At 41.2% G+C, this 13,500-nt stretch overlaps 1 protein-coding gene across 3 annotated transcripts; it reads left to right on the top strand.

Moving 5' to 3' along the window:
* The first annotated feature begins 89 nt into the window (after positions 1 to 89).
* On the top strand, positions 90 to 11,732 carry SLC35A5 (solute carrier family 35 member A5). 3 transcript variants are annotated; one of them, XM_030943381.1, is made up of 7 exons: positions 90 to 185; positions 1,516 to 1,668; positions 2,409 to 2,507; positions 3,685 to 3,821; positions 7,114 to 7,181; positions 8,368 to 9,160; positions 10,563 to 11,732. In XM_030943381.1, the coding sequence occupies exons 2-7, from the start codon at positions 1,539 to 1,541 to the stop codon at positions 10,629 to 10,631; spliced, it is 1,296 nt and encodes a 431-aa protein (XP_030799241.1). In that variant the 5' UTR covers positions 90 to 185; positions 1,516 to 1,538; the 3' UTR covers positions 10,632 to 11,732. The 3 variants fall into 3 exon arrangements, with proteins under 3 accessions (XP_030799241.1, XP_030799233.1, XP_030799251.1); XM_030943373.1 differs by lacking the exon at positions 90 to 185 and adding an exon at positions 277 to 512; XM_030943391.1 differs by lacking the exon at positions 90 to 185 and having other exon boundaries at positions 867 to 1,668.
* Positions 11,733 to 13,500: the final 1,768 nt, after the last annotated feature.

Below are 13,500 nucleotides of genomic sequence, written 5' to 3'. Positions count from 1 at the left end.
CAGCCGCCAGGAGGCGTGCGCGAGCTGGGGGGCGTGCACGAGCTGCGGGGCGGAGCTCGCGGGTTCCTGGAAGTCGTGGGGGCGGGGCCGAGCCGGCGGTGCTGAAGCGGGGGAGGAGGGCGAGCGCGTGTCCGTGCGGGGCGGGGCAAGGCGGGGGGCGCGCGCGAGCGGCCCCGCCCCGCCAGGTGAGGCTGGAGGGCGGGGGGGGGGGGGGGGTGATTCGGGAGCGAGGGGGCGCTGAAGGGGCTTCGTGCGGGACCCCGAGGGGAGCCCGGCCTTGGGCGGCGGGGATGAGTGAGGGGGACCGTGCTGCCGCAGCCTCCCGGGACCCGGTTCGCCGGGGTGCGCCTGGCCGCGGTGTCCGAGCACCGGGCGCTGCTGTCTCGGAGCCCCGCTCGCCTCGCGCGGCCGCCGCCCCGCCGCTCGTGGCTGTAGCCTGAAGCAGCGACGTGGCAGGAGGCGGTCGGCAAAGCCCGGCGGCTGTTCCTCCTCGCTGCGGAGGAGGTGGCGAGGTGGGTGTCCCCCGAGTCCGGTTAGCCGCGCTCCGGCCGCTCTGCCGGCATGGGACGGAGCCCAGCCTGCCGCTGGTCCAGGGGGGCTCTCCCTCCCCGCTCCTCCCTCGGCCGGCTGTTGGGGCCCCGGGGCCCGTTAACGGGTCTGGCGAGTAACGGCGGCGCTGGAGGCGGAGGACGCGGCTCCGGTGCTCGGCTCCGGCTGCCCTGTGCCTCCCCCCGCCGCTGGGAACGAGCCGGCGCCAGGTCAGCCCTAAGGGGTTGGTCTCGCTCCGCTGCTGTAGCGCTTCTCCTTACTGGGATTAGGAGCAAGAGCCCTCAAAAGATATTAAAGAAAAATAAGTATATGAAATATTTAATCCTTTTAGCTAGCCCTATGCCGTAGTTGTGGACTTCTCAGGAACCAGCCTCCTTGTGCCACCTTCAGCGTCGCAGTGTATCGTTTATCCCCCTTCGATGGTCCTTGTAATGGGTCCTTCTCTCAGGGGTGACCTTATCGCTCTCAGCCTTGAAAGGACGGTGTAGCCAGCTGGGGTCAGCCTCTTCTCCCAGGCAACCAGCAACAGGACCACAGGACACAGCCTTAACCTGTGCCATGGGAGGTTTAGGTTGGACATCAGGAATAAGTTATTCACAGAAAGGATGATTATGTATTAGAATTGTAGGTGATGGAGTCACCATCCTGTTTTAAGGAAAGACTGGACGTGGCACTTGGTGCCATGGTCTAATTGATGGAGTCACCATCCTGGGAGGTGTTTTAAGGAAAGACTGGACGTGGCACTTGGTGCCATGGTCTAATTGACTTGGCAGTGTTCGGTCATAGGTTGAATTCAATTTTTTTTTTTAAATGTAAGAAAACGATAGTTGTAGAACAAGATCATGGCTTGTACTATTATGTAAGCATCTTTGAATAACACAAAGCAGTAAAATGCACTTATTTTGCCTCGTGTAACCAGTTTCTGGAAGTACTGTTTACAGTGGTTTTTTATCCTGCCATCCAAAGGGCACTGACGGTGAGGCAGCAGGATGAAGTTGGAGTGGTGTAGTCGACTTGCCCTTTGCTCCAAGACAACCAGCCAGACGTTTCTGCTTGGAGGAGTGTTCATTGCATTGGGTTCAAGTCGAATCCTCCTGATGAAGTATTCTGCCAATGAAGGTACAGTTGGGCAATACCCATGATGTACCTTGAAAAAGAAAGCGTTGATATTTAGGCTAAAACATACCCCAAAAACCTACTTCTCCACCTGCAGAGTTCTTTGCATAAACATCCTCTTATATTTATAGGGACGTGTTTCTACACTGGAAAATTTCTGTGTAGCCAGTAGACTACCATAAAGGTGTAACTTGGGTTGCAAGGTGTATGATATACCTTTAAAAGATGAGGCAGGTGATTTATTTATAGCTAACTCTTCAAAGATGACATTGTGTGTACGCACTCTTGACGGTACATGATTTGATTGAAATGTTTTCCTTGCAACAGGCTTAGAAGAGAAGTGGTATCCTACTGGATAAAGTGCTAAAACTGGCTGGTATTGCCAGTTCTAAAAGAAGATTATGTCATCCTGAAGCCGTTTTTTGTGGGGGTTAAAAAATACCATATTGGTCTTTGGGGAAAGCCTTCCCATTTTAATTTGTTTTTAAAACAGCCATGTTCTTAAGTTCTTCCAAAAAAGTTCTGCTGTAAACTGGGACCAAATGAGGAAAGATTTCAACTCAGAAAAGAGACTCTTCAGGAAGTTGTATGTCATAAACTTTGAAACATTTATAACTGAAGCTCTGACAAAGCCTTTTGTGACTAAAATTTTGATTGTAATGGTTATAATAGATTCTTGCTCAAGTTATGAATGCAGGAGACAGAAACTGATTGCGTACTCTCTGACTTGCTGGATCCCACAGATAACAAGTATGATTACCTTCCTACAACAGTGAACATGTGTTCTGAAGTAGTAAAACTGGTCCTATGTGTAGTGTTGGCACTCTGGAATAGGAAAAAAGGTAAGTACCAATGTTTTAAATAACTAAAATGTGTTGACTTTCTAAGATTTGCTGTCCTACAAACACTTTTTTTTTAACAATAGATGACACTCTCCACTTGCTCCAGGTTTTGCATTGCAAGTGATTTTTGCTTTTTCTTTCTTTCCTGTCCTGCTGTAAAAACGATGAGATATTAACTTAATAGCATTTCAAAATGGTACAGATCAAATATTTAAATTGGCTGAGGGTGTCAGGCACTGGAAGTTCATGTTAAATTGAACTGTTGATTTTGTCTACTTCTCCAGGAAGCAGTCATGGCTCTGGCAAGCTGATAAAATTTTCACCTTCCCCTTTTAGACTTATCTGAGACAGTAAATATATTCAATCAGTGTTTGCCATCATTGCCTACTGCTGACTGCATGTTTTCTGGTTTTCTTTATTTTTCTTTCTTTTTTTAAAAATCCACATGTCTGAGTTTTGCTGAACTCAATGTGTTGGTGCTTCAGGAGAGGATTAGATATCATTGGGGAGTTTTAAATCTATGATAACAAAGTACTTTTGGCAGCAGCTCTGGAGTAGTCTAAAGTTTATCACGGTCTTCCTCCTAAAGTTTGTGTCCTGAATACCTAAGTAAATGTCATTCTTTGTGCTTTGTCCTTTCTTTCTTCTTTTCTTCCTATATGTTCTCTTTATACCCAGATTGTGTGCTGTGGTCTGCAAATACTGAATTCTGGTTTATTTTGTACTTCTGACTTTACTGGCTGACCTTTGGGTGCTCTATGAAGGAATCTACTGTCTATGTCATTGCTTCTGTTGTAGATTTGATCAGTAATCAACAGGAAGTCACACCCAGTAAGGATGTCACTGTTGTGTAGGGACTCTGGGGTGCTTTTTGGCCCTCAAAGAATGGTTGACAATGGAATTTTTGCTCAGAGTGGACAAACACTGTTATGGATGTAACAGGTTCTGTGACATTTTCTTTACTGAAGCAGGGAAGTGAGCACCACACAGGGTTGCTGCTCCAGCTGTGCTCTGCCCCGGAACACAGATTCCTGTGTTGCCTGAGAACTGTGGAACCAAGGGTTTTCAGTCTAATGGTGTTCCTCAAAAGAGGACAGTGGTACCTATTCTGTTACAAGGGAGCAAGCTTTCAATAATAGGAATGAATATTTTTCTTACTGATTTCTTTTCCTTTCAGAAAAGGGTTGTATGGATCATCTCTCTGAATGTTTTTCCTGGAAGAATGTATGCAATTCCATGAAATGGTCAATTCCTGCCTTTCTTTACTTTTTGGATAACTTGATTGTCTTCTATGTACTGTCCTACCTCCAGCCAGTAAGTATACTTACACTGAATAACATGACTTCTCATGTCTTAGTGGGTAATACTGCTCTTAGGCTATCTACCGTGGTAACACTGGCAAGGCAAGATTGTAACTGAGCTGTCTGCTGTTTTAACACAGAAAGAACAATCTGTCGCCTTCCCATTCTCTTTCCCACTGGTCAGTGTAGTACAGCTTTCAGCATGGACAACTCTTTATATTTTCTCCTTCCAATGTGATTCAGAAATAGGGTAAAGAGCTTAAGAAGTGGGAGGGGTTTTGGTACTTTTCTTCCTTTGCCTTCTTCAACTCTGTATTTCTCTTTCAATCAATTTGTTTCTCTTGCTATTTATTTGAGCTGCATGTTTCTGTGGGGCTTTTGCCACTCTGTGTATGTGACGTAAAGTGAATAAATGTAATCTCACAAAGGGAATGGGTATAACAGAAACTGAGGAGGGGATGAAGAAAACTGACTTAATTTTTGTGTTAGCTGTGTTTGGGTATAAAATTTAGTTGGTACTTTCTTATAGCTACCCTCATCCTTTTGGATGAACCTGCATATGCGCAGGAAATTGTACAGGTTTTGTGCTTGCTTTTATTTTTGTATCATGATACTTTTTGGTTCAGAATCTATGTTTGCAGTAAGATGGAAACAGATGGTTTGTGCTTGCTATGAAGTACTGTGGCTGCCCCTGTTGAACATTAAAAAGAAATGGTTTTCTACCTTCTCTATCAGAATTCCTCTTTAAAATACTGTTCTCTTAGGTGTATATTTCTGCCAGGGACAGACCAGACCAGAGTCTAGACCAGGACTCAGCTGTAAAAACCTAGTAAAATCAAGAGTATATCTTAAAATAACATGCACAGCTGCTTGGTTCTGTCGTTTTTTGTATGTTTGTTTGGGGTTTTTTTGTGGGTTTTTTTTGGTTGTTGTTGATGGGATTTTTTTTTGGTAGTGGTTGGAGTGATTTTTGATTGGTAGGGTAGGGGCTGAGTTTGGGTTTTTTGTTTTGTTTTTTGAGGGTTTTTGTTTTGTTTATTTGTGGGTCATTTTGGTTTGTTTTGGTTTTTAGTTTTAGGAAGGAAATTCAGTGATAATATTTGTAGAAGAAAAGCCTGATGCATAGGAGGTTACATAAATGCTATTTTTCTCTTAAGCAATTTAATTTGGTTCAGTTTAGGTAATCCTTGGGAAATGGACAGCTTTTGTTTTACATACACACACACCCAGGCATACCTTGTCTCTGTCCCCTCAGAACATGTGCTCTAAGATTCCTCTTTTTAGAGCTTTTAGCATCTTTTAATTAGAGAAGTTCTATGATGGTTAGCTGAAACTGTAACATTATTATGATAAAGAAATATTAAAAGAGATAACTAAATATCTCTAAGATAGAATATCTTGATAATGTACAAGACCATGAATGTGAAATGCAAAGATGCTTAAAAGGAAGATGGCCATACCTGACTGAACTTGGTCATGTGACTTTAAATACAATGTAGTTTTGGGCCTAAGTAGTACCTGGGTGAGCAGCTGCTGGAATTAGAGTTGCTTTGGTGAGATTCTTTTGCTTGAAACTTCAGCTATAACTGTGGATACTTTTTAGTGGCTAAATTTCCTAGAGACTTAGCTTTTGAGGCTTTACTTGTGACGTGCAGATTAGTGGCATGGGGAACTTTGATATTCATATTCCTTTTCATCTAAAACAGAGATCTCTTGAGGTTTCAGAGAACAAAGTGAGTCAAAATTAATTTTTTTAACTATCCTTTGAAATATTTTTTTTTGTAATATTACCAGAGATATTGGATGGGGAGCATTGACTGCAAAGCAAAATGAGAGTGTGCATGAACTACGTCTACATTTTGCATAAAGGCTCTTTTTTTCCAGAGTGATTTCTGCCAAATTTCCTTGTTTATTCAATATTTTTCTCCTTCCACAGTGTTCACCTAACATGAATATTTACTGAGTTTTAATTTTGCAAAGTGGAAAATTAAGATGTGTTTTCTTAGGGAGGTGTCTCATTTTCAGTAAGTGTTCAGCTTACTTGAGAGCCTGTGTTGTGCCATTTCATCAGAATCATTGTTCAGCAGATGGTATGTTGGGATAAAGTGAAATGAAGATAATGAGAAAAGAGTCTGAGCTTTTCCTCTGGTAAAGGAAAAAGACACTCTATAGCAGAATTGGGAATGTGGAAGTGATGAGAAAATTCAAGAAAAAGTCTGTGTTTTGTACTCCTGAATCCATATATGCTTATGTGTAAAATTGTCTAAAAAGCTGAGGCTCAATGGGACCAAAAACTTCAGCTGCCTGGATCTGTTGTACATTTACTGACTATGCAGGGCAGTCTGGAATAACAGACAGTAAAACAAGAGGCCTGGAATATGCCACTCTGCAGGAAAGGGGAAAACTCATCAAAGGAGATGCACGGGAAAGATCAAGTTTGCAAAACACCCCCACTCTCATAAAGAGGATTTTTTATTCCTACTGGTGCTGGTGGATTCTGGTCTTTATTGGTAGCTGGAGTGCTTAAAAGAGCCTTTTCTTGGTCCAGTCTCCCAGTATAGAGTGTCTAATACAGAGACAAAACAGACAATCCTTGCCACAAGGAGTTTGCAGCTTGGGATCATGGCCATGGATTAGAGCACTGATGTTATTATATAGTTATTCTGAAATTAAACAGAAACTTTAGAGTTGTCTTCAGTTGTACTTCAAAATATATTATTTTCTTAAAAGTACAGTTGCAGTGTTAAAAATTCAAGCCAAGCACCTCTTTATCTTTGATTAAACTCTACAGCAAAAGCACTTGACATAGAAGAAGTTTGTTTTCTGCAAGTGGCTTGTCCAAGTCTGGAATTTCATGAACACTGCAAATGGCACTGCAGCCAGGAGCAGCCTCCTCTTGCTTTATTCTTTGCTTATTCTCATTTTGGAACAACTTCCTCCTTTGTGCCAACACAGCTGTTTTTGCAGCTCACTGGTCAGCTCAGCTGGGGAACTGATCTGACTGAAAACTAAACTGTTCTCTGCTAAGTAAGTTTTCTGTTGCACTGATTTCCTCACATCTTCATTTCAGTATAGCTTTCCCCACTGCAGTGAAGCTTGGGCTCTATTATTTCCCTGGGATTTTGAAATGGGACTTGACTATCATTTTACAGGTGTGTTATTGTACCACTTGGTTGAGGAAGAAAATTCAGTATCAGTGCTTTTCACTCTGTCACGTTGCAGGAAGGTGAACACTTGAAGTCTGTAGATTTTGGTGTCCACAGTGTGTCTGAAGTATAACTTTATTCCTCTCCTTCTCTTTCAAGGCAATGGCTGTACTCTTCTCAAATTTTGTCATTATAACAACAGCTCTTCTCTTCAGGATAGTGCTAAAGTAAGTAGTATTTACTACAGTAAATGAAATTTAAATCTTCCCAGCCTGGATGCATTTAAGCTACATTTTTTTCTCTTTGTCTGACGGGAACAATAATTCTCTTTTCTTGCGGTGGTACGAACTAGGAGAGGTGGTTTTGTCTTCTACATCTGAAGGTGTAGGAAATAACATGTTATTAGGAGTCCCTTCATATGTCTATACATTTGGTCAACTCTAGTGGAAAACAGTTGAGATCATGATTATATAGTCTTCACTTATACATTAAATATCTTATTTAATGATTGCCAGTACTTACCAGTCTGTTGCAGTTCTTAATTCAGTGTAAATGGTCTAGTAAGAGGAAATGAGATACGTAAGAGTGAAAGATAGAGGTGTGTTTGGTTCATTACTCATGTGACAAAAGCCAGACTAAGTGTTCCACTTTGCTGAATTTGTGCTCTTTATAGTATTATTTAGATTTTAAAAAGACTGTCAGGGAAATGAGTATTAACTTTTCACTGTAAAACTTGCTTGTGTTGAATATGGCACAAGTAAGCTTTTCCTATATGTGTTAATATGCCAAAACAGTGCCTGATAGTCTGACTCAAAATGCTTTTTCTCATTTTAGTTTTGTCTCTTGTGATGTCACAGTTCACTTAAGCTTCCAAATTTTTGATTTTCACCAAGATAAACAGACTTTGAGTGGAAAAACAGTATAAATAATTCTAATAGTCTTATGAATTACATTTGTAGATTTATAAGAGTTACCATCATGTAATAGTAGAAAAGGACTCCAAGTCATAGGGGAAAAGAGCAGTATAATGAACGTTTTCCAAAGAAAGATGGTAATTATTTGGATGTCTGTGATGTTTTTTACTTTTTTCATCAGACCTTTGTTGCCATGGAGACAAGAGTTGCTTTTAAGTTGTTAGGCAATCAGTATCTAGAAATAACCTGATCTTGAAAGGCCTTCCTTATTTCTTCAGAATACTTTAATTTAAACTTGTTTGCCAGATTCGGCCCCCTTTACCATAGTAAATCATGTTGCATTTTTGCATTTTATTGTATGCTGAAGAGACTTTTCTTTACACCTGTCTGTCTCCTTATCTGTCGCATTATGTCTTTTATATGTTTTATAGATCTGGATGTTCTGTCGTTTAATTTATGCCACTGTGTTTCTAAATTTAGTGGCTTTTTTGTGTACCAGGCGAAGACTCTCTTGGGTACAGTGGGCGTCTCTGGTGATTTTATTCCTGTCCATCGTCGCCCTGACTCGAGGAACTGGAGGCCATCAGCACAGCTTAGCTGCACATGGATTTCATCACAGTATGTTTTTTAGGCCATCTAACCACTGCCTTCTCGCTACTGGACCTGAGGAAGCATGTGCGGAAAAGGGCAACTGCGCAGCACCAAGTTTCCTTCACAGCTTCCAGTGGAATGTGACCAGTACCATGGCAGGAGCATTGAAGCCTCTCCGCCTCAGCCTGGGCCATCTGCTTATTCTAGTGCAGTGTTTTGTGTCTGCCCTGGCTAACATCTACAATGAAAAGATGCTGAAAGATGTGGATCAGCTTGGGGAAAGCATCTTCACACAGAACAGCAAACTCTATGCCTTTGGAGTGCTGTTCAATGGGCTCATGCTGGCACTGCAGGCTAAGGACCGGAGGCAGATAGGGAGCTGTGGCTTCTTTTATGGGCACAACATCTTCTCCGTGGCTCTTATATTTGTCACAGCTTTCCTGGGGCTGTCTGTAGCCTTCATCTTGAAGTTCCGAGACAACATGTTCCACGTTATGACTGCTCAGATCAACACTGTCATCATCACCACTGTGTCTTTTGTCATCTTTGACTTCAGGCCTTCTCTAGAGTTCTTTTTGGAAGCTCCTGTAGTGCTTCTCTCCATATTCATTTATAATGCCAGTAAAGCAAGAGGCTTGGAATACGCCACTCTGAGGGAAAGGGGAAAACTCAAAGGAGATGCATGGGAAAGATCAAGTGGGGTAAGGCTTTTCAGTACTTGTCTCCTTTGGTTTCTCTTTTGTTTCACCTCCCTTTATGCTATGATATGTTTGGAAGAATCAACTTGTGTGCAACAGGAGTCATCCCTCAACACCAAAGTTCTGCAGTATTTCTTAGTCTTGAGTATTGCTTTCCATTTGCCACTTTTTGAACTCATGAAGCCCAGGTAAGCATTGCTTTCCTGCTGCAACTGTAGACAGTCCTGTGAGCAACTTCAGCTTTGTACAAATCTTTTCTTGAAAGCTTTATAACCAAGAGACTTTACTTACCCAACTGAGAAACTGGAATTAATGTCTGGGAAGTAATTGTACCTAAGTAGAACTGGTAAGTCTGTCTAGCTTAGGCCACATGATGAGGAAGCTATCACATTTGATGTTAAAGTTCTTTGTGCCATAGAAGTCAAAGATAGCTGAAGACAAAAAGGTGATGTTTAAACTCAGAGTTTTAACATGGTTTGGGTTTTTTTTCTTGCTATATATTTCCTCCAGGCCTGATAGTGTTTTTGTTCTGATTTGAACAGTGATCTGGTTAGCTAGAAGGTGTCGGGGACAGCTTGCTCCTAGCGCTGTCGTTCAGCTGGGCTGAGCAGTCACCTGATAGGAAGGGCTCATGTTTGTGCCCGTCGGCCCGCGGATGCACGTTGTAACCAGCAGAGGGCGCTGTTCCCACTGCGTTCCAGCAAACATTAAACTTTCCAGAAATTCCACATGGTGCCTTTTTAGGTTGTTGTTTAATGACCAATAAATAACACAAATTCATATATTTTTGGTGTGCCAAGTGTCATCTATTTTAGCACTTACACCTAAGCAGCTGTTGTAGAAAAGAATAGCACTATGTGAGCATGCAAAGCCAGCTATATCTTGGACTGCATCAAGGGCAGTGTGACCAACAGGTCAAGGTAGGTGATTCTGCCCCTCTGCTCTTGTGAGACCCCACCTGTAGTACTGTGTCCAGCTCTGTGGACTTAGATTTGCTGGAGTGAGTCCAGAGAAAGGTGATCAGAGGGCCGGAGCACCTCTCCTATGAAGACAGGCTGACAGAATTGGGGATGTTCATCCTGGAGAAGAGAAGGCTCCAGGGACACCTTCTAGCATCCTTCCAGTACCTTCCAACACAAACCATTTTATGATTGTATGGAAGAAGGGGCTACAAGCTGTTTTAGGCAGTGAGTCACTAAAAAGTGTTAAAGATGCAGGGAATGTTTTTTATGAATATGTGTTTTCTAAACCTTATAACACACTTGTAAGAGATTTAAATTACAGGGATTACATGATTTTGCTTTAAGTGATACTTTTAAATAAACCTTAGTCTTTTTTTTTCAGTGGTATTAATAACAAGATGACTTTTGGTCACATTGCTCTCTTTTGCTTCTGGTTCCTACAGGATGGAGAGGAATTTGAGAGGTTGAACAAACCAAGCAGTGACATCGACACAGATGAAGATTCCCTCTAGCATGAAGCTGTCTTGGAGGAGTGCTATTGCTCACAGTGAGAGAGAGCTAATCTTTTATTAACATGGGGAAGAGTTGTTTTTCCCACACTGACAGACTATTTGGAACTGTTTTGGGGCTGGATGTCAAATGTGGATGAGGACAATATTCAAGCTGTATATATGGAAAGTTGTATTCATTTGTGCCTGTCTCCTGGTGTCTGGGGAAATGGAAATCTGGAATGCAGCTGGTGAATTTTACATGCAGCTTACGTGGCCTAACTTTGAAAGAGCTTGAATAAAACAAAAGTTTATTAAACAGTATGAATGCATCATCTTTTTTGTTTGTGTGTTTAGAAGGGCTTTGTGTAGAGGCTTAGTTTGCACTGAGCCCACTGCTGAAAACAAATATTATCCAGATACAGTAATGCCCTTCAACATCTGAAGCACTGAGGAAGAGAGTGCAAGTGGCAATATCCTCTGGTGTTGTTCTACCCTGGCAGACTGATAAGGTCTTGCATTCATTTTGTAGAGAGAGAAGTCATTCTGCAGAATGCCAGGCATAGTGATCTCAGAATTTCTGTTGAGGCATCTGCTGGGTTGTATTTTGACTGAGATGGAAAATAGGTTCCAAATTATTCAGAGAATTTTGAAATAGGCAAGGGAACAGGGATGCCGATAAGGGATTCCTGGTGTGTTCCAAAGCCTCTTCTCTCAGAGCAGTGGAAAAGATGTTGGTTTATAATCTCCTCCCTTCAAAAAATGTGTCTTTCATAGTTGAAAGATACTGTCAGAAGAATTCTTAAGATAAGCAATGAATTCAGTGTCAGAGCCTCATACCAGAGTGTAAGTAAGCAGTAAGTGATGCATTTCTCTGGACTGAAGACAGTCTAGCCTTTGTTCCCCTCTGCCATCCTGTCGAGTGTCTGTGTATAAAGCTTATGTGTACTGTATTAATGGTTTATTGGTATATTAACATACCTCCTGTCATTTATCCATCAAGAGGGGCAGCCTGTTTTCATATGTGGCCCATGGTTTATAACTGTCAAGTTATAAATGAATCTAAAATTTCTATTTTTTCTGTCTTTTTTAGAGTATATATAAAGAATGACCATATAAAATTAATTTAATGTTGTTGGTGAGAAGGTTTTTGCATCTAATTTCATTTTGCTTGTATAGCAGGCCATTTCAACATAAGGAATCCTAGTTGTTTGCATCAGAATCAGTTTGTACAGAATGAATAGAAGGTATATTTGAGTGTAAATTCCAGAAACTCCGTTGCTCTCATTGGTTTATGATGTTGTATGTTGAGAAATGAAACTTTAAAAAATCCTCAAATTGTTAAAGGCTTGGTGGCAATGAGACGTTTTTTCATTTCATTCAGCTTTGCAATATATATCTGAGTTTGTTGCCTTTTTCAATCACAGCTACCAACTTTGGCAGGTACTTCCAAAAAGAGTGAAAGTACTGTTAGCTTTAGATTGCTTTGCATTTATGTGAGCAGTAACATTCTACATGAAGTTCCAAAGACCTTTGCCTTGCATCAAGTGAGAACATAGAAATCAGCCAAGATCTTACTTCTAAAGACAGTATCAAACCAAAGATGAATCTCTTAAAAACCATATTTGACCTTTGTGCCTGAACTATCTGCATCAAGAGACAGGAAATTTGGAAATGACTGATCTTCAGCTATTATAAAGTGCATTTAGTTCTTGCTTTCAACTCTTGTCCTGCTTAATGATTTTCTTTTCTGTAAATTTCTCCAGTGCTATCATGCTTGACTTATCTGCCAAAGTCTATGTTGCGCAAAGGTATTGGTTTTATAACTGTTGATCCAAGTTTTTACTCATGCTGCAGATTTGGTTCTGTCTAACATGTACAAATCTTTCTGTTATCTTCAGGTTGGAGTTCTCAGAGAAATTATGTTGGAGGCCAGGCAGGTTTCTTATTATGATGAAGGAGAACTGTATATCCCCTTTGCAGCAACAGGAATGTTAACTGATGTCTAAAAATGGGTAAGAATTTGTATCCACTTACCAGTAACATAGGGTAAATAGTAACCCAAAGCATAACATACAAATGTTTGCAGCTGTGCTATTCATGGCAAAGGTAAAATTTAGTATATAGGTGAGATTTGTTAGACAAAGTGACTGATCAATAGTCAGCTGGAGAGCAGCCCTGCAGAGCAAGGGGGAGCAATTCTATGAAGGTACATGTTTCAGATAGATCCTGTGAAATCTCTCTTGATTAAGTACTTCCACTATATGGAAACTACTCCATGTTGGAAAGCTTAACTTATATTCGCTCAAAATTACAGTAGAGAAATTTATGAGGATGTTTTTGGAGAGCAGCATTAGTTTGGCACGTAGTCTTTAATGAATACTTTGGGCAGAGTGCTTATGCTAAGCTTTGATTTAGAGCCCAGATTCACAAATGTTTGAACTTAATTGCTGCTAAGGGTGTTATGTTCCTCCCTCTGGGTTTGAGGAAATAGTTCACAAAACATCCCAGGAAGAGAGGTGTGTTTGTGTTCCTCTTGCTTGTAATAAGTCAATTAAAGAAGTATTTATTTTGATTAATTTCATCTATTTTGTGACTGTAGCAGTTTCAAAGACAGACTGTGGATGAAAACAGCCCTCTTGGAGCTGAATCAAATGCCATAAATATGTGTAAGAAAAAAGACTTTCTTTATCACATAGAATCTTCCCACTAAGATGTGTTAAAAAAGGACCTTAATCTCAGTAAGTCTGTCCTTGGAGTGATGCTGCAGGGGCAGATCCAGTGATCTGGATTTGATTTGTTTTGCCAAATGAAGTCTTCATTTGGAGAAATGTAACTTCTGAATGCTTATAACCTGCAAGATAACTACAAGTTGTCATTGAAATAATATTTT

The sequence above is a fragment of the Camarhynchus parvulus genome, chromosome 1 (assembly GCF_901933205.1).
Source record: "Camarhynchus parvulus chromosome 1, STF_HiC, whole genome shotgun sequence".
Taxonomy (NCBI): Eukaryota; Metazoa; Chordata; class Aves; order Passeriformes; family Thraupidae; genus Camarhynchus; species Camarhynchus parvulus.
Note: the sequence above shows the minus strand (reverse complement) of the source record. Positions and strands in the feature narration are given on the sequence as shown.

What these genes read in the sequence shown, in the direction of transcription:
- SLC35A5 (XM_030943381.1), top strand. Translation starts at nt 1,539, where the DNA reads ATGAAGTTGGAGTGGTGTAGTCGACTTGCCCTTTGCTCCAAGACAACC. An exon ending in ACTCTGGAATAGGAAAAAAG is followed by an intron (nt 2,508 to 3,684) that starts GTAAGTACCAAT and finishes TTTTCCTTTCAG; the next exon opens with AAAAGGGTTGTATGGATCAT. An exon ending in TACTGTCCTACCTCCAGCCA is followed by an intron (nt 3,822 to 7,113) that starts GTAAGTATACTT and finishes TTCTCTTTCAAG; the next exon opens with GCAATGGCTGTACTCTTCTC.